A 19,488-nucleotide genomic window follows, 5' to 3' on the forward strand; every position below is an offset into this window, starting at 1 on the left:
AGGGAAGGAGGGATGAAGGTAAGGATGGGTGGAGGGAGGAAGGGAGGAAGAGAGGGATGGATATAGGGATGAAGAGATGGAGGGAGGGAGGGAGGGAGGGAGGGATATAGGGAGGAAGGGATGGATGGAGGGAGGGAGGGAGGGAAGGGGGATGGATGGGTGGAGGGAGGGAGGGAAGGAGGGAGAGATGGATGAAGCGATGGAGGGAGGGAGGTTGAGAGGGATGGATGGATAGGTGGGTGGATAATGGAGGGATGGATGGAGGGAGTGAGGTTGGGAGGGATGGATGGGTGGAGGGAGGGATGGATGGGTAGAGGGAGGGAGGGATATAGGGAGGAAGGGATGGAGGGAGGAAGGATGGATGGATGGATGGATGGAGGTAGGGAGGGAGGGATGGATGTACTTTATTGATCCCAACTGGGAAATTGTCATGTTACAGCAGCAGATTATCCAGACATTGCACGGGAAAATATTTATCGACAGAAAATAAACACAAAATATTCTAAATTAAAATAAATAAATACAGAATACAAGAAAAAATATGGCATACTACTAAATATAATATATGTGTCCAGGTTATAACAGTACTTGTACAGTGCCTAGAAAAAGTAGGTGGATTTCTCAGAATTTTTGCATAATTTTGGTCATAATATGTGGTCTGATATTTTCCATAGTCACAATATTGGTAAGCAACGTCTGCCTGAACTAGTAACATCAAAACTGTTCCAAGTTTTGGTGGATTTATTGAATTATTTGCTTGAACATTCAAAGTCAGGTTGGAAAAAGAATGTGAACCATATGTTTTAGGTAAACCTCATTTTACAGCAGTGAGTGTGGTGATCACATCTCCACATTGGCCTGGAAGAATTTTAGAATATTTCCCCGTACAAAATGGTTTCATTATTATAATATTTCAGGAACATCTTTCACAAATTCAGTTCATTTGAGGATTTCATCAAACCATTCTAAAACATTTCTTTTCTAATGTCTCACTTTGTAGTTCATGTTTCTCGGTTTTCTCGTGCACTGATTCGCTAGTTGAGGGCTAGCACTCCAATCAGATCGGTCATTGAGTCTGACTCCCCACTGGCCGATTCAACAAGTCAAATAGGCCAAAATAGGCTAAGCCCATTCGGGCCGGGCTCGGGCCGTTTTTTTTTGTTTTACAGATCGGGCTCGGGTCGGACTCGGGCTTATTTTAGCTTCTCTCCTCATTGTGCCCATCTTAGTAGTGTGTGACATGTGTGTGTTTGCGTGTGTAGCAGAGACAGCGCGCATCAGAGAGCGCGTCAGAGAGCGAGAGCGCATCAGAGAGCGCGTGCGTCAGAGAGAGCTTAAAGTGACTGATGTTGGTCTAGGGTCGGGAAAAAATTGCAGGCGTTGTCGGCTGGGGTCGGGTAGGGCTTGAACACCACGGGCCAGGGCCGGGTGAGGGCTGGAGTTTTTGGCCCGTGCAGGGCTCTACGACACGGAACACACCGAACAGACTCGAGTCACCGACCTCGCCAGACTGTCAGACGGCCGATAATCAGGTTGGTGTGTCAGCGCCTTAACCCCTTAACGCCGACTGTCGCTAATTTGCATCAAACCCTTCCATTCCGACTACAGGCGAGATAGCGTGTGTGTTCCCCCCAATGCTGGTTTGTTTACATGCGATACATACCTAGGAACCTTTTGCATGCACTGGTTTCTCGTAGGACCGGTCGGAGTGGGAGATACATCCGGTTCACATAAGCGAAATTAACCCTAATCCTACCCCTAACCCTACCCCTACACCTAATCCTACCCCTAAACCTAACCCTACCCCTAACCCTAAAGAAACTACTGTCAATGTTAGGGAGTCGGAGAGTGTTTTCTTTCTTTCTTGCCGTTGTCAAGATCCATGTATTTGTCATTTACAGTTTAGAAGTTCTAACAACTTTGTGACATGAAGGAAATCTACTATGTGTATTATTAATTTTACCATATTGTAAAGAATTTTACCATAATGCCTGTTGTCGCTAATTTGCATCATACCTAAATGTATATCTATTCCATATGCTATAGACAAATTAACAATCTCAACTTAATTTAGCATACGCTTGGAGCCAGAAACACACATAATATTTTGTTTATATAATTGTGAATAAATTCAGGCGTCAAGGGGTTAAGGGAGAACCTCCATGGTATCCTTCCATGGGCACAAGAAGTCGCCCTTTATTGTTCTTCTTGCTGAAGCATAAATGGTGACTGCAGTGTTGTTGAGATATTTTGACAGGTCCATAACTGTAACCCTGTAAGGCAGGGGTGTCAAACTCAATTTCACTAAAGGCCACACATGGAAAATGAAAATCATAAAGGGCCAGATATGTTTAGTCTATTGACATGCTTTTATTTACTGGAAAAAGTGATGTATTTTTGACTATATCATTGCATGTCTCATATAACTTTCTCACTTATAGTTTGGTCCACATGAAGCCCTAAAAAAGTCAGCAAAAAAGTTACTTAGCCATCAAAGACTTTCATTAAATTTTTTTAAGCAGGCTAAAACACAGCCGACTCACAGCAACCTGTTTTAACAGACCTGAATATGCAAACCCAAATCTGCCAAATTCTGTTGCATAATTACAGCTTGAAAACTGTTTCTCGTCTTTTTGGTTTGGCGCACATCTAGGCGGGCCAAAATGTATTGTGAACCTAAATTGATATGCGGGCCGGATCAAAATTTGCGAGGGGCCAGATTTGGCCCGCGGGCCTTGAGTTTGACACCTGTGCTGTTAGGGTTCACTGCCCCCTTTTTAACCTTTCTTTGCCTCCTTGCATCATCTGAAGTACTGTGACAGCGAGCGGTGTGAATGAGATGAGTGCCACTTACCAACAGTGTTCATATGTTTGGTACAGAACAGGGTTCACCTAACCACTAACTACAATGGATGGGAAAATCTGACTTAAAGTCTTTTTAGACATCATAGTTTTCTTTTAATATTAATATTATTTAATAAATATCCCAAACCGGAAAACAGCTATTTCAGTGTTATTAGTTTAAATAGAGTGTATTTGTGAATGAACCTGAATTACACACACATGCTCAGTACCTCTACATGCGCTAATGGAGAGATGTCAGAGTGGGGGGGGCTGCCCATGGAAAGGCGCCCCGAGCAGTAGGGGGTGCGGTGCCTTGCTCAAGAGCACCTTGGCAGGAGGTGAACTGGCACCTCTCCAGCTACCAGTCCACCACCATACTTTGGTCATTATGGGGACTTGAACCAGCAACCTACTGCCACTATGGATGAATTATGCATAAATTAGGTCATTCCAATGAGTACCTTACAAACCCTGTAGCCTGTTTCCACAAGAGCTTTCTGTAGACTTGGACCTCAAGTTCAGTTTTTTCTATAGAGCTAATAAACAGCTGGACAGCTGTTTGTCCACATCAATATGAGATTTTGGGTCTAAAGTAGGCTATTGTCCAAATAAACACTGCATGCTAAACACAAGTTTGAGTTTCTACAGTAAGCACTGTTTTTTTTAAAAAGATTGCTAACTTGTAGAAATGAAATGATGTTTTTGAAAATAAATGGAAAGCCCTGAAACTGCCAATTGAAAATGAAAGAATTCCCTTTGATATCTTGACAAAAATAATATTGGGTTGAGCTTGGTGTGGTGTTTAATTATGATCATTTACGTACCCCCAAAACATTCACATTATCAGTCCTTGCATCCCAAAACAATACTGAAATCCACAATGCTCGTGTCTGTCATTTCCCTCCTTACACCAACAGGGTGTGCTTTTACACAAATATGCTAATACACAATGAGAAGTGATGTTAAATTACAGTGCAGGCGTTCATATATATATTATTCTGAAATAATGTCACCTTTGAGTTGTATTGCCTATTCTTTTCAACTTTATTTCAGACACAAAGGTCCATACAGGTATAAAAATATAGCACATATATAACACAGACAAGACCAAAAAGTTACATAAATTGAAGTACATCAAAGTGATTAAAACACATGCAGAAGAAGTGTACCTTGTGTCACTCTGTGTGGGGTCAGTTAAAACCATTCTAATTACATTTTTTTGAATGACATGAATTTGTATATTGAATTTGTCAACACAGCATGAAAGGTGGGAACATGACTAGTCACACACATATGACTCGCACACGTCCATCTTGGCAGTTTGAGAAAGATCCTCCACATTGTAATTATAGTATATGGTTTTAAGAATAGGACAAAGGGGCGCCTGGATAGCTCACCTGGTGGAGCGTGCGCCCCATGTGCAAAGGCGTAGTCCTTGTCGCAGCGGCCGCAGGTTCAACTCTGACCTGCGGCCCTTTGCTGCATGTCATTCCCCCCCTCTCTTTCCCCCTTCACATCTTCAGCTGTCCTATATAATAAAGGCCTAAAAAGTATCTTAAAAAAAGAAAAGGATAATGAAAATCCCATAATGTATCTGTTTTTTATTGTCTTGTAAAGCACTTTGTAACATCTGTTTTATGTGTTATAAAAATAGGCCTACATGTATTATTATTATTATTATTATTATAATAATAATAATAAGAATAATAATAATAATAATAATAATAATAATAATAAAAAATGAAACTAATGACTTGACTCTAAGGGTAGCCTAAAGCCTGCGAGCTTTTTGAAATATTAATTATATTTCCAAAAATGTTTATTTATGGACTTAATCGAAAGTAAAATTTGAACTATTGATATACAGATTTCACATGGTATTATACCCCCTGACCTCCAGTCAAAGCCCCCTGAGTGTCCGCGGAGCCAAGCACCGGACAGGGAGGTGTTGGACCCGGAGGGGTTCGGCCTGCCGCGGGGATCTGGGACGCCATCGATCAGCGCTGACAGCCGGGTGGGGTGGGAGCGACAGACCCCAACTGGACCCCAACCGCATCAAGATGAATGGAAACACACAGATTAGAACCGGCGTTTAGCGGAATGTTCCTTCAAAATAAAATAAACTTTTGTCAAAATAAGATGTAGCCTGACAAAAACACAATAAAGAGCTATGGATGTGTGATCACATATGGAGACAATACATTTAAAAAAATGTATTATAGCACAATTTATAATACTGAATGAAGATTTTATATGCATTATGAAGTTGTAGACACCTTTTAAATCGACATGCATGTGTGTTTTGACAACAGACTGTACAAAATAGGTTTTGACTTGTAAATAAAACTAGAATTCTTGTAGTGAGTATGAACATTTTCGAAATCATCATTTTCGAAATAATTTTTCAGACAATCACAACTAATTATGTATATACTTTTCCAGTTATTTTATAGCCTACACTGAAATGTTTCGGGACATTTCAGTGTATAAAATAACAAAGTTATTAATAAAGTTGTGATTGTCTGGATGTACATTCTGTGACATTGTAAGACTTTTAATGTTTACATCGAATTGAAAAAGTATCATCATTACTAGCAACATACCTCACCACACCAACAACAGTTTCCCGTTTCCCCTTAACCACGCTTTAAAAAGACATAACTAAAAAAGGCCTTCCAAAACAACATCATTGAAAATAAATACATTTTAATGTATAACAGCATTAATTTTTGTATTTCATTCATTATTTTCAGTTGCTCTGCTTTAATTATGCCTCCAATAATTAAACATGTAAGCCAGGTTTGTCAACTTAAGCCTTTACTTTGATGGGTTTGACCGGATGTGCCGTGTGTTGCCGTAGGCCGCTTGACAGCGCGCAGAGAGGCGGGGGATTGCGAACACACTCCGACTAACTGGAGCTCTGCTGCGGGAATGTGTTGGAGCAGCCGACGCTGAAATAGGTGGGAAAAGTTGCTCCTAACTACCTCTTCGGTCGACGCAGAACGCAGAGAGACGCCGCTGGAGTTTTAAAAGGTTAGTAGGCTATGTTACATGTTTTTAGTGTGGGTCTTTCCCGTCGCCTGGTCAGCGAGAGGCTTTCGGCTTCTGTCGGAGTTACTTTGTTGCTGGGCACGCTGTTGCAGATCTGAGTGAACCTGCAGTGCTTCAACACGAAGCCTCTGGAAATTGTCACTAAAATGTCTCCCCGGTAAAATAACCTAAAATACGAACGTTGTTTTTATTTGGCTTTGTTTTAGATATGTAAACGGCTGGGTAATTATATTCCACGTGATAGCATCAGTCTGTTTGGCACGCACCTCTAAATTTGGTGAGCTTATTTTCTCCCAGCGCGTTGGGCTATTTGTCCCCGTTTGAAGGGGAGCTTTCTCCGGCAGCCACGTCCCTACCCTTCCCTTCCCTTCCCACGGTCACGGGAATCATTGGTGATGTCGAGTCCGTTTCCTTTGTTACTCATGCACATGGATTAAACTCCTTTGTGTGGTATTTCTGCAGTCTGTGGGGATGGAAGGGACCCTGCCCCCCCCCTATGGTTCCCACCCCGCCCCTCTCTAACCACCGCCACCCGCCCAGGCATGCTCTGGCCGCTCAGCCCCCAACGATTTATAGAGCCACAGTGCATTGTTGTCAGGGCTTTTACAGTGCATCGTTACAAAAGCACAGCGTTTTCGTGCAATGCTTACATATTCAGCATATGACCCGCATAGATGGAGGGAAATGCAGCACATGTTGGAGTGGATGCTACTCGGCCACATCTGTTTTGAATGAAGCTGCAGGGACAAAGGCAGTCCGAGTCTCAGGGTGTTTTTGCTGCAGATGTATGCAGACAAAAGCACAGGTCGTGATCTCTGTGTTGATATGCATAACCTTCATATTCTGCCAGCTACACCCCTGATTGATTGCTAGTTTTGAGTGCTGTGTTCCAGTGCTTTGCCATAATGCCATTCATACAAGTGTTAATCGAAATGACACTGATTTCTAGCTGTTCCTGTCATACAACAACAAACATTTCAGTAGGGGCTCAACATTATTGTATTCATTTTTTTATTTCTACCAGAGTAGTCGCCATTCCGATTATTCCCAAGTAAACCACTTCTGTCATCAGATTTCTGCTGTTGGTTGTGGTTTTCTATAGAATTGCATATCTGTGTACAGATAAAATAGAATCAGCTCCTGGGATGTCTGGTCAGCAACAACATCTACATAATCAATGTCCGAATCAGAATCAGCTTTATTGGCCAGTTTTGCGTAAACAAACAAGGAATTTGACTCCGGTTAATCTTTGCTGTCAAAGTACAACACTCAGTTAGCATATAAAGAATAAAAACAGAAAGGACCGTAAGAAATCTAAAAAAAAATACTGTTAAGTATAACAATAGAATTTACAAATTTACAAGAAATATGTCCTGAAACATCAGGTAAAGTTTTTAAGTTTTAAAAAGTTGGTTAATTCATTTAAGGCGATCTAATGGACCTTTTTCACAGCAGACATGTTGACTTGTCACAGTAGGAAAAGTACAGCTGGAATTGAAAACCTTAAGATGGCTCAATTTCCATTAAGTGTCCCAGTAAGATATTTCAGTGAGTCAGCATGCACAATACCAGGGTCTCTCCTAAGTGGAATGCAGCCATCAGTAATGGTTTAATACCAGGGTCTCTCCTAAGTGGAATGCAGCCATCAGTAATGGTTTAATACCAGGGTCTCTCCTAAGTGGAATGCAGCCATCAGTAATAGTTTTAAATACACCTGTGCTTTTCCTACTATGACATGTCAACATGTCTGCCATGAAAAAGCTCTATAGTTAGGCTATGTTGGAGGGTGAAATAATGCAGTACATACAGCAAAAATAATTATAAGTCACAAGACTTACTGTTATTGTCGTCTTGGGCCCCACTTTAAAAACTACTGATCGATTCCTAAATAGTACAACAAAACGACAGTGGGGCTTTGTTCCATATAGACAGATGGACAATAGTCTTTCAGTCATTGCTGTGCTGAGCTGTGCCAACCTGTTTCTAAACAGTTTTCAATTTCCATGTAGTCTCCACAGAGCAACACGTGTGCTCCTCTGAGACTTGACTTCACTCCGACACCATGCGGGGGACGGGGATTCTGTTGCAGAAAAATGTTTTCTCTCAGATCCTCTGCCGAAACTCGTAGACACCGCAGCAGTTGAGCGAGAGAGGGGGGAGATGGGAGTTGTACATTTCTGCTGTATCGTGCCCATGAAGCCAGTTTTCATTTCTTGTTAACGGGACGTTTTTGTCGTGGGGGCACTGAAAAGGTGAGTGATGTCATGCCAGATCTGTAGCCAGCTTCTGTCTGCTTTTTAAGGTTTCTCTGGGTTTTGATCAGCCTCCAGAAAGACAATTAAAGTTACTCCACAACTTATTTCATACATTTGCTTCTTCTGGCTCTTCGACCCCGTGTGGGGAAGTGGTTTGGTTCGGTTGGTGTATATTTGGGAGCCTTAATCTTTTTGGATAAGTGTCTCCAACTTCAGATGCTAATGGTATGAAGAGGTTGCTGCTAATCCAACAGATAAAGTTATCTTTGGACCAACCCAACAGCATGACGTTCTCACTCTCCGGCGCCGTCTTGTCACTTATTGCAGGTTTTATCTTTTATCTTAGAACACAGTACGCACCAGTAACACAATCCCTGTTTGCTTCAGTGCAGCAGCAGCAGCAGAGTGGAGCCAGTGTGAGGAGGTCGGGGCGCTGGCTGTCAGGCAGCATCAGCGATAGCGCTGTTATCTTGTGCGTGACTCGAAGCTCTGACAGACGACTGCCTGCATCTCTGACACCTCTGGCGATGGTGTCAGTTGTAGCTTGTGTCTGTGCGGTGTTAGGGGCGGGGTTACATGAGGATTTGGGACTGATTCCCAACACTTCTTCCAATACACACACCAATTAAAACAGACATTGACTGTTCCTTGAGAGACAGTCATTCATAAAGGCTTGGACATGTGCACGTTGACATCATGGCTGAAGCTTGTATTGGGTCAGACCCAGACTGGGCTGCTGTCAGACACACACACTAAACGCCCTGGCATGATGCAACAGTGTGTGTGTGTGTGTGTGTGTGTGTGTGTGTGTGTGTGTGTGTGTGGTGTTGAAACAGATGAAACCGAAACTATTTAAGCCCATTATGAACCCGTCCCTCATGGGCTCCCGCTCTGGCCCAGACGGCTCTCTCACCGCTGTAAATCTATTCTGGGTGCGTAGCTGTCAGTCTGAGCCTCAGAGTGTGTGTGTGTGTGTGTGTACATATTCCTTTACATAAGGATGGGCCCCTTATAGATTCACTGGCGTGTTCTCACGCCTCACTAAAAGCCCCTGCCTTTTTACCGCCTTCACTTCCAGGATGTCGGTCCACGGTGGCTGCTATTTCAGGGAGGAAGAGGGAGAATTTGATATGAGGGGAGCCGGGCTCGGTAGCCGCTCCTCTGCTATGGGAGCACCCTGTTATTTATTTAGGTTAACCGACGATAGGGAGACTCTCTGACAGACGGATCAATGACGGGCCTCATCCCAAAACAAACCCTACAGGAATGGCGATAGAGCCCAGCTGTCGTCTGACTCACCCACTGTGTATCTCGAGACGATCACCCCGAGCTTTTTAAAGGTTTCTGACTGTGTCTTGTAGCTGCATTAATGAGTAATGATGCCAAACCGCGGAGCCAATCTCTCTGAAACGACACACACTTTATTTCTGGATGCGGCCTCTGAGGGAACGTAAGCTCCAGGGAGTCACTGTAGTCATTGGATCGCATGAGCGTGTGGGGGGGTCATGTTGTCATCACCTTTAGCTCCGCAGAGGGTGATCAGGTTACCGGGCTGGATATCCTGAGCGGTGGTATCGGTTAGCAGAGCAGTCAGCCTTGTGGTTTTCGATGATCAGAGGGAGGAGTTGTCTGGTGGTGTTCTTTTCTCGACTCGCTATCTGAGTATGTCTGCCTGATGGTAATAAATCAAATCATAATGGGAGTGTGTTACAGCAGTAACACTTTGTGGTTGTGGTAATCAGGTGAGTAATAATGTGGGGCGTGCCGGGCTGGGGGGTTTAGACGGTTAGGTAGGAGCATGTTTGTGTGTGATTTGGTGGGTGTATGTTCATGCCTCTGAGCTTGCTAAAGGTCTTGTGCCTTGTAAATGTAGCTTGTGACATTAACATTGTCTTTCTTCTCTCCTGCAGCCAATAGTTCCTCACCCCCCTCCCCTCCCCCAGTCGGACATGAGGAGCCCCCCCAGGCCTGGGTCGCTGAGCAGCTGAGGTCAGATTTCAAGTGTTCCAGCAGTCATGGCTGACAGGGAGGGGCTGCCCATGGCCCCGGGCCAGATCTTCATCGAGGTGGAGTACGACTACGAGTATAAGGCCAAGGACAAGACGGTGGTCATCCGCCAGGGGGAGTGCTACGTGCTGGTGAAGAAGACCAACGAGGACTGGTGGCAGGTCAGGAAGGAGGAGGGCACAAAGGCCTTTTACGTGCCGGCGCAGTACGTCAGGGAGGTGCGCCGGGCGCTCATGCCCCCGCAGAAGCCCACCTTGAGGGCCAAGCCCACCGTTTTGGATATCTGCCGGGCATCCAACGAAAACCTCAACAGACCCCAGCCTGAAATGTCCAGCTTTGGGCGGCCGTCGCCGTCCTCCACCCCGTCGCCGTCCTCTGATCGCGTCACGCCGCCGGTTCAGTCCAAGGATGCCAACCAGAACCTGGGCAGTCCCCATCACTGCAAGGTGGTAGCCGAGCTGGTACTTCTTCACAACAACAACAACCACCACCACGCCAACAATTCCACGTTGCCAAGGACACGGGCCGACTCGCCTCCGCTCAAAGTCGGGGACAACCACAACAAAAGTCCAGACGGCGACAAGGCGCCCCCACCCAGCGACCTGCCGGGAGACCGGCTGAACAAGCTCCACAACGACTCGGAGTCTGGGGACGAGCTGAGCAGCAGCTCAACGGAGCACATGCAGGTACGTTGCTGCGCTACTGTTTTTAGGATCTGATTTAATGTAAAGCATTTGGGAATTTTCCTTGTGTGCATTCTTTGCTAGATGGTCTTCAGTAGTCTCTTGGTAGTGTAGAATAATATACTCAGAAAAATCAGTCACCATGTCAGAGTTTGTAGGGGCCCTGAACACAGTGCATGGTAGCTTCCTTAGTTGGGTCTCTGCTGGCTTCCAGACAGGACCTTTGGAGTGCTGACTCTCTTGAGCATCATTGCTTTTATTCTTCTTTTGTACTCTCAATTGTACCTTCTGTTCCTTTCCTTTTGCTCCCTCCTCCCTGGTTTGTTTCCTACCAACGTGCTCATATTTGTCTCTTGGGCTGGCTGCAGATAACCGCCCTTGTCCCCCACCAGATTGATCAGAGTCATATTGGGCGTGCAGGGATAGTCTACTCTTCACTTGCCGTCTGTTGCCGATTTGATGAAAGTGGTAACAGTTGCAGGTCCTTATTGAAATTCTACCGTTGCCCTTGAAGCATAATTTGTCTGGCTTGTACAGCTGTTTTTTTGGGGTTGTTGATCATTAGACTAAACGGTCCGTTCACAGCTTCACTGTTCGATGGAGGGTCATGTAATTGAGAGTCTTCAGGTACATTTAATACAAGCAAATACCAAACAACTGCTTGGATGTGTAGTTTGGATGGGTATTTTTGTAGCGCTGCTGTCATTTGTGCTTCTTAAACCCACTGATTGTCCTTTTGTACTATAGGAATGTGTTCAAAGGTATTATCCTCACATCCAAAACTAATACTTTGAGGCAGATAATCTCTGCAAGGATTCTGGTAGCGGGGTAGCCCTATGTAGGGATCCATTCCTGACGCAAGGAGCCAAACTTCCTGATGTCCCCTGCCGCAAACATAAAATATATTCTCTCCCTCCCCCTGTTCCTGCAGTCCCTACGGTTGATAACTCCTGCCTCCTCCCACCTCCATGATATCTGTCTCTTCACCCTGAGCTGGGAGATTGGTTACAGGAACTGGGGCCTGTCCTCTCTCGTCTGCAGCCGAGGTCGATCAAAGTAGAAAACGGAGGAGATTTCCAGACAGTGGGAACACAAGCAGCACTGCTCTTCGTGAACCATTTTTTTGGGGCTGGCTGTTTCTAGGCAGGGTCAGCCTGTTTGAAGGCTCCAAGTGCTGCTTGTGTTCTTTGTTCCACAGCCTCCTCCACCATGGAGTGAACAAAGAGAGACGGGCTTGAATAGAAACTAGGTCATATCAGCAGAGGATCAGTCTGTACCCCCCCCCCACCCCACCCCCCCGTCGCCCCGCCGTGGGGACTACTGTGAGTGTGAATGCCATGTGTGATGTGCCATGTGAAGGAAATGAAAGTGAGAATGGAAGCACAACTTCAGAGCCCTACATTTAGGATGGCTGATGGTTTGTAGGTCAGATCTGACACACCTCAAAAGCCCCTGTCAAGGCGACAAAAGGCTTGTTTTCTGTGTTGCTGCTTGCCTTCACCCACCCTTTTTGAATTCATTTCACGCTTGTAAAATCACACGGGGCAAAAATAAACACATATCTTGGCCATTTACATTTGAATGGGCAGCTTTTTGGAGTTTTTTTTTTTTTTTTTTGTCAGGCTACAGTAGTGCTGGAGGGGCGGATAAGAAACAGATAGCAGACAGGGTTCCGCCAAAACTCCCTGTGAAGCTGTGTAGTTGCCGGGGCAGGTGGAACCCACTCCCTCGCTCTTTGTGCCTTTTGTGATGTTGTGTTAGTTTGGCCTGTATGGCCTGTTGCCAGGCAAGCAAATGACGCTGCAAAAAAAACCAACCAATTCTTCTAACTCCCCTACTTCCACTGCTTCCTGTCATTGCTCGGGCGCAGGCAAGCTGTGCCTTTTGGGAGAGAGAAGAGAGAGGGTCGTTCTGTGACAATGCAGTATTGTATTGATTTTGGAGAGTTGTTAGGGCTCACCAGAGCCTGACCGATACTAGATTTGATGAGGCGGGTTCTGACATTTGAGTTAAGAAAATCTGACTTTTTGGTTGTCTTCATAACTGTATAAAATGTTTTAATGATTAAGATCCCTTAAATTAAGTTAAGAAATTGTAACATTTTACAGTTGAAAAAAAATTAACAAAATGTCAAATATTGCAATAAAACAGTTGCTGTGACTAAAAAACCTAGTTCTAGGGCTGTCCTCGATTCAAGCACCAACGGGAAACGCCACGGTGCAGTTTTGATGCGCGCCGTAGGCCGTCCGTGTGTTTTGCACTTTAGTCGACTAAACGCATACGATTTTGTCGACGACTCAACTAGTTGATCGACGCATCCGTAACTGAGTTTCTCCACAAAGATTCATGCAAAAGCACCACTTTAAATCTTTAAATGAGGCCATACGTTTCTTGGTAATAAGTCATTCAGCATGAAAACGCATAACAAATTAATAAACTATAAAAATCTTAGTCGACTGTGGCCGGGTTGGCTCAGTGGTAGAGCAGGCGCACATATACTGAGAGGTTTATGCCTCGACGCAGAGGTCTAGGGTTTGAATCCAACCTGTGAGAATTTCCTGCATGTCTTACCCCTCTCTCTCCCCTTTCTCACCTAGCTGTCCTGTCAAATTAAAGGTGGAAAAAAAAAACTTGACTAAGACCAAAACGACCAATTAGCCGACTAATTAGTCTGACTAAGCCCTACCTAATTGTTGGGGGGGAAAGGGGAGAGGAAAAAGAAGGCATGGCAAAACAACATTGAGTCGCATGATGCACAGTTTCACCCTCATTTCTACTCACCACTACAATGCTTTCAACTGGGATTGTGTTACTGTATTAAGTATAATTAAAATGGTCTTTTTATTTATTTGTCTGTGTGCATCATGTTAGATGCCAGCAACGGCACTAAAACGGGACGCTTAAGATTTTTAAGTTTTTTTTCTTTTCTTTTTATTTTTTTAAACTGGCTGCACTGTACTGCAAAGCAATTAGGCCAATGAACAGTAGTTATTGTACTGCTCATAATTAGAGGTAAGGTGTATTGATGAAGGTACACCGTAGTAGTAATGTAGGTGAAAACTATCTGTTGATAAGAAAAAGCAGGATGGTGTCATCAGGGTTGTTTTCCCTGACTTTGGAAAGCTCCCTACAGAGCAGTACTCCTTGTGACAATAAATAGAACTTGATTTGTAAAATCTTGCCCCTATAGATAAAGATGCTTTTTAATGTTGCTTTATTAGGGATGGACCGATTTTATCTTTTTTTTTTCAGTTTTCAGATGATCTGTATCAGCGTTTTTATTTACCTGATAACTGATAAAGTGAATGGATTAAAAAGTGTTCTACTCTGGCTCTGCTACAGCTCTGTGTCTGACCCTCTGCTCCGGTTTCACTCCCCACTGAGTCTGACTTTGTCCCCCCCAACACTATCTTATTATGTTGAAAGTTTCTACTGTATTAAATAATTGCCTAAAGTTTTGTGTGTGACTTCTTATCGGTTTCATTAACTACTAATAATCGGAAAAAGCAGCATCAGTCGAGCCCTAGCTTTAGTGCTTCCTTGACATTTTCCTGTTAGTCCTCGACCAGTTACAGTCCATCCACTCTGTGAAGGAGAGAATGAGCTGCTGGATGACTGGGCGGATGCCGGGCTAGATGGATGGATCTGTTAGAAGGATTTGTCGCCGACATGCCTCGGCTTGAGTGCCAGCTGGCCACCTCCTAATTGATTAGATTTGATCTCGGGGTGACGATTAACGCCCCTTGTGTCTCTCCATGCTCTCCATATGTAATTTGCTCATCTCTGGGGCTCCGGAGGCAGCAGGCCCAGACGGTCTGCTCCCCGGCCTCCTCAGCACCTTGAGGGGTTGCTTGGGTTTGTGGTCACACAGCCATCCCACTGAAATCCTACCCCCCCCTCCCCCCTCCCCTCTCCTCTAAAAGCACAGCTCCTATGCTCTTAAGGGATTGGCAAAGTAAACCTCTTCTCTTCACTTCTCAAGAGCCTGGCAATGGGATAGATAGTGTTTATTTTCTTTAAAGAATGTGGCTAACCATATGACTTAAAAGCCTGTTTTTCACTTAAACATGCTGGGTTTGAAAGCCTATTTTAAAATTCAGCAGAAAAACATGACCACACAAAGCCTCTATCGCCACAAAGGAAGTTATTTTGAGTCGGGTTATTTTGGAATACTTTGCAATATCTTCTATAGAATGGGGAAAGTCGGGAATTGTACTTTTTGATGGGAAACGGCTCCTTTTTCTTTCCAAAACACGGTGACTGTATGAGTGGAGGAAGGCTGCTCTGTGGGATTGTCTGCGAGGCCAGATGGTTGTTTTCTTCCTCTGATATGTGTCACCGAGGGGAAGATGCGGTGGCCCTGGATGTGTTTGTGTCTGTGGCTTTGCACCGTGGTGCCAGCGGGCTGCCCTGTGCTCGCTCCCTGTCTGATTACAAAGGCCTTGAGAGGCCCCCACCCCTGCCTTTTATACCCTTTCACACAATCACACTCCACACAAGGTATCAGCCACTGAGGGGCCCCTCCCTTTTTTCTTTCACAATTCCGACACATTTATCTAATAAGTAATGCTGCATGTTAATGATAAAAAACAAGCTGGATCAGTCACTCCCCTAAAATATGACATGTCTTCAAAGGGATGCCTACAGTCACAATGACACAGGGTTTTCCTGCACATAGGAATTTTTGCCCCCCCCAAAGAGGTTTTAGCAAGCACCAAATTCTTATCATTTTAGCCAGTGCATTTTAGCCAGTGCTAAAATGATAAGAATTGAGTGAAAAAAAATAGCAATTCAGATTCGTCTCTAAGTGCGTTTGTCAGCAATTTACCAAACAACTGTTGAACAAGCTGAACATAAACCTGAATAGGAGCGCTAATCTCAGTTTTATCTCCAGAGTCAGGCTGTACCAGACTCCTTATGATTTATTTAAATATTAATATCATTGTTATTTTTTGTTAATTGGGGCTTCATTTACTCGAGCATAATAGGCATTTTTGTTTATCAAATTGTCACAAAAACCAAACCGCAAACCGATCATGCTTGTTGTTGCATGCTTGCACCCCCCCCAACCCCCCACCAAAGTACCATTTTGAGTCAGGAAAAACCGTATGACATAACTGGCTTGTAAATGTATCTGGATGGATTCTCAAAGGGTTTAAAACCAAAAGGAAACGGCAGAGTCTAGGCAGGTGTCTGTCTGCCTCCAACCTGCTGTGTGGTCTTCTTGCTAGCTGGCGGTGCCTGGAGGAGGAGGAGGAGGAGGAGGAGGAAGAGGAAGAGGAGGAGGAGGAGGAGGAGGAGGAGGAGGAGGAGGAGGAGGAGGAGGGTTGTAGGCGTAGCAAGACGGGGACAAAGTGACATGGCCCTGGGCACCGACGGAGCCGCTGTAACCCCCGTGGGATGGCCGAGACCTGGGGACAGAAAGACAGACAGATATGTTTTTGTGTTTGGGTGACTCTGAAGATGAGTCGATTTAGTTGTAGCCTGTGAGCCGCAAAACCTCGGGACTGCTGCCACGGCGAGAATGACCGAGCAGCGTTACAAGGCCTCCGTTAAAGATGGAGAAGAACATTGAAAGCTGGATGTCTGTTGAGAGGTTCTTGAATGCAGATGGATTGTTCATTGTGTCTTTCAACATGCGCACTTGTGCTCTTTTGGCTTCTGCTAAGTTATATGTTTACAGACTTGTGCAACAGAGCAAAGGCTGAGAATGTGTACCAGGGGCCTAGCAGTGCATTGAAATAGACTTGCTATGTGGGGGTGGCAGGGATTCCTAGGGGCACTTTGAAAATGTATTCAGTCCTAGAAATGTTTGACCAATTTACTGCTGCTATTTCGGTGCAGTGAATTGGACCATTAGTGTCCAGTGACGTGAGTTTTCTCCGACGTGATGCAGAATGTGTGTATTGTTCATGTGAAGGACAGCATGGTGGCTGTTGAGGGAGCCTTTGTCTCGCACTTGAGGGTCCTGGGAAGCGCTTCAGTTACTGTACAGAAAGGACCTGTTCCTAAACATCCCAACACCACAATAACCCGCTAATTACATGTTGTGCTAAATGGGCTCATTGCATGCGGAGTCTGAAATTTGAGCACACACTGCATTTCCAAATAAGCTGAAATATTCTGTTGCAAGTACAAGAAGGCCTGTGCTACGGCTGCAACTAACTGTCGATTTAATCTGTCATTTATTTTCTTGATAAATCGATGAGTTGTTTGGTCTTTAAAAAGTCAGAAAATGGTGAAAAATCTCGATCAGTGTTTTCCAAAGCCTAAGACGTTTTGTTTATATTCACAACTCAAAGATATTCAGTTTACCGTCACAGAGGAGTGAAGAAACTACAACATATTCACATTTAACACGCTGCCATCAGAGAATGTTGACTTCTCTTTAATAAAAAGGGACATGAAACGATTAGTTGATTATCACTTAGTTAGTTAATCGAATAATCTTTGCAGCTGTAATCAGAGCTCCTATTACATAATGATAACAAAATGAGTGCAAGCAGTGCTGCGATGTGTAACCATCTTCTGCCTGTCGTGCCCTGTAATCTGGAGCTGTGCTGAGAGTCTTACTTTCGGACCAGCTGAAAAGGAGGCCCCTGCTTGTTTTCCAGTGCATACTTGACATTCCTGCCTCAGTGCCTACACACACACACGCATACACGCATACACGCATACAGTGAGGCAACAGGCTAGCTAAGCCAATGAAGGTCTGCTTTCCCCCTCCAAGGCGAAGTACTGGACCTTTTGGTAATTTAATATTAAACTCGAGCAAATTGTGCATCCGCTGTGTTCATGTGAGAGTCTGCCCCTCTCTGCTTATCTGCCTGCTGGCATTCTTCTTTCCTACTGCTCTTCTCTCTCCTGTCTGGGCCTTTTAGTTTCTCTTCTACTTTTACCGCTCACTCCGTCTCTGTTGCTTCCTCTTCTGCTGTCAGCCTCGTCGTCTCCCCCCACCCCGCTCACCTGTCTGTCCTTTCAACCTTTCTACTGAATCATGTTGTCAGATGTGATCTCAGTGAAGAGCAGGACAACGGTGAGGAAAATCCCAGCTCCTGGTCCAACCTGTGACTAGAGCTGGGACCATTCCAAATTTTGCTGTACAATAAATTGTCTTAGAAATAATTGCGATTAACAATATAATTGTATTTATTAATGTATTACTTTTTGAAACAAATTAAAATGTTGAATGAATTCCAGGATACATTTTTTGGTTATATCACTGTTATGTGATCTAGATGGCAGATACTATAATATAACACAGATACATGGCCTATGAAGTAAACAACGCCCGTTTATTATCATACATTATTTTTCCTAACTGTTGCTATGAATGTGTTTTAGGGTCAAGTGCCAACAACTAATAATAAAAATATATAGTCCGACCAATAATCACTTATATAATTACAATTTAGCATATCTAAACAAAATCAACAATTACCAGTTATAAGGTTTAAGACCATAGCTAATGTTAGCAATTAAAAACCGTGATTATAAAAAATTACAATTATGTAATAATTGTTACAGGCCTACCTTTGACCACCAATTTTTGTCTTTCCCACATCCACCCTGATCCACGCCTCTGTGACACAATAATAGGATTAAAGCCCCAGGCCCCCCCAGGGGCTGAGCTTTCAAGACAGCCACAAGAGCTGAGGTTTACAAATCCGGCTCGGGGTTACTGAGAGTCATGGCTGTTGTGTAAAGTGCAGGGTTGAACCGTTTTCATTCGTTACATATAGTGTTGGCTAAAGGTGAGCCAGATAGAATGGTTTACTTACATTTAGGGCTTGGCAATATATCGATATTATATTGATATCAATATATGAGGCTAGATGTAGTCTTAAATTTGGATATCTTAATATCGTAAAAAGGCCTGTAACAATTATTGCATAATTGCCTAATCGTCATTATTGTTATATTGTTAGTTATTTTACATAATGGCAGTTTCTTTGTTTAACTGCAATTAATTGCCAACATTAGCTACGGTCAGACTATATTATAATTTATTATTAGTTCAATTGTTGGTTGTTGGCACTTAAGCATATACATGTTCATAGCAACAAAAATGACAAGTGGGGATACAGTTGGAGAATATGTTTTATGATAATAATAAAGAGGCGTTGTTTACTTCATAGGCTGTGTATTTGTTACTATATTATCTGGGTCACATGACAGTGATATTTGATGAAAAAGAGTAAAAAAAAAGGGATTCCCCCAACACCCTGCTTTTTGATGATGTTCACGTCACGTAATTACGCCACTTCACAATGTTCCCATGGCAACAGGGGGAAATGGCTGCTCTTGTGTGAAGTAAACGCAACATTTTTCAACTTTCTGCTAAGATATGTGACTTCTTTGCAATGAAAATGCGGGGATTATGAAATTTGTGCGGCATATTTGAAAAAATGTGGCCCCCGCATAAAAATGTGGACTTTGGCTGATTAAGCATTGAATTATGCGATCGCATAATCATGTTTTTCTGGAGGGACTGAACTATAGGGCACTTAACATCTACAACAGGTTTACACTTAGAACGGACCCACCGCGGTGACGTTTAATAGTTGACTCCGAAGAAAGTGAACGTTTGACAATAAACTCCATCAACACAACAGAATGTGGAGTTAAACTGGACGGGCCCAATAACC

The 19,488-nt window shown here is 43.9% G+C and overlaps 1 protein-coding gene across 7 annotated transcripts in view; it reads left to right on the forward strand.

Annotated features, from left to right (window-relative positions):
• Nucleotides 1–5,704: 5,704 nt before the first annotated feature.
• The window catches only part of arhgap12b (Rho GTPase activating protein 12b), an 80,552-nt gene continuing 66,768 nt past the window's right edge, over nt 5,705–19,488 (forward strand). For all 7 annotated transcript variants that reach the window (XM_028569245.1, XM_028569246.1, XM_028569248.1 and 4 more), the window contains exons 1-2: nt 5,705–5,877; nt 10,061–10,843. In XM_028569245.1, the coding sequence (XP_028425046.1) occupies nt 10,166–10,843 (678 nt within the window). In that variant the 5' untranslated portion in view covers nt 5,705–5,877; nt 10,061–10,165. The remainder of the gene's footprint in view (nt 5,878–10,060; nt 10,844–19,488) is intronic.

The sequence above is a fragment of the Perca flavescens genome, chromosome 22, assembly GCF_004354835.1.
Source record: "Perca flavescens isolate YP-PL-M2 chromosome 22, PFLA_1.0, whole genome shotgun sequence".
Lineage (NCBI taxonomy): Eukaryota > Metazoa > Chordata > Actinopteri > Perciformes > Percidae > Perca > Perca flavescens.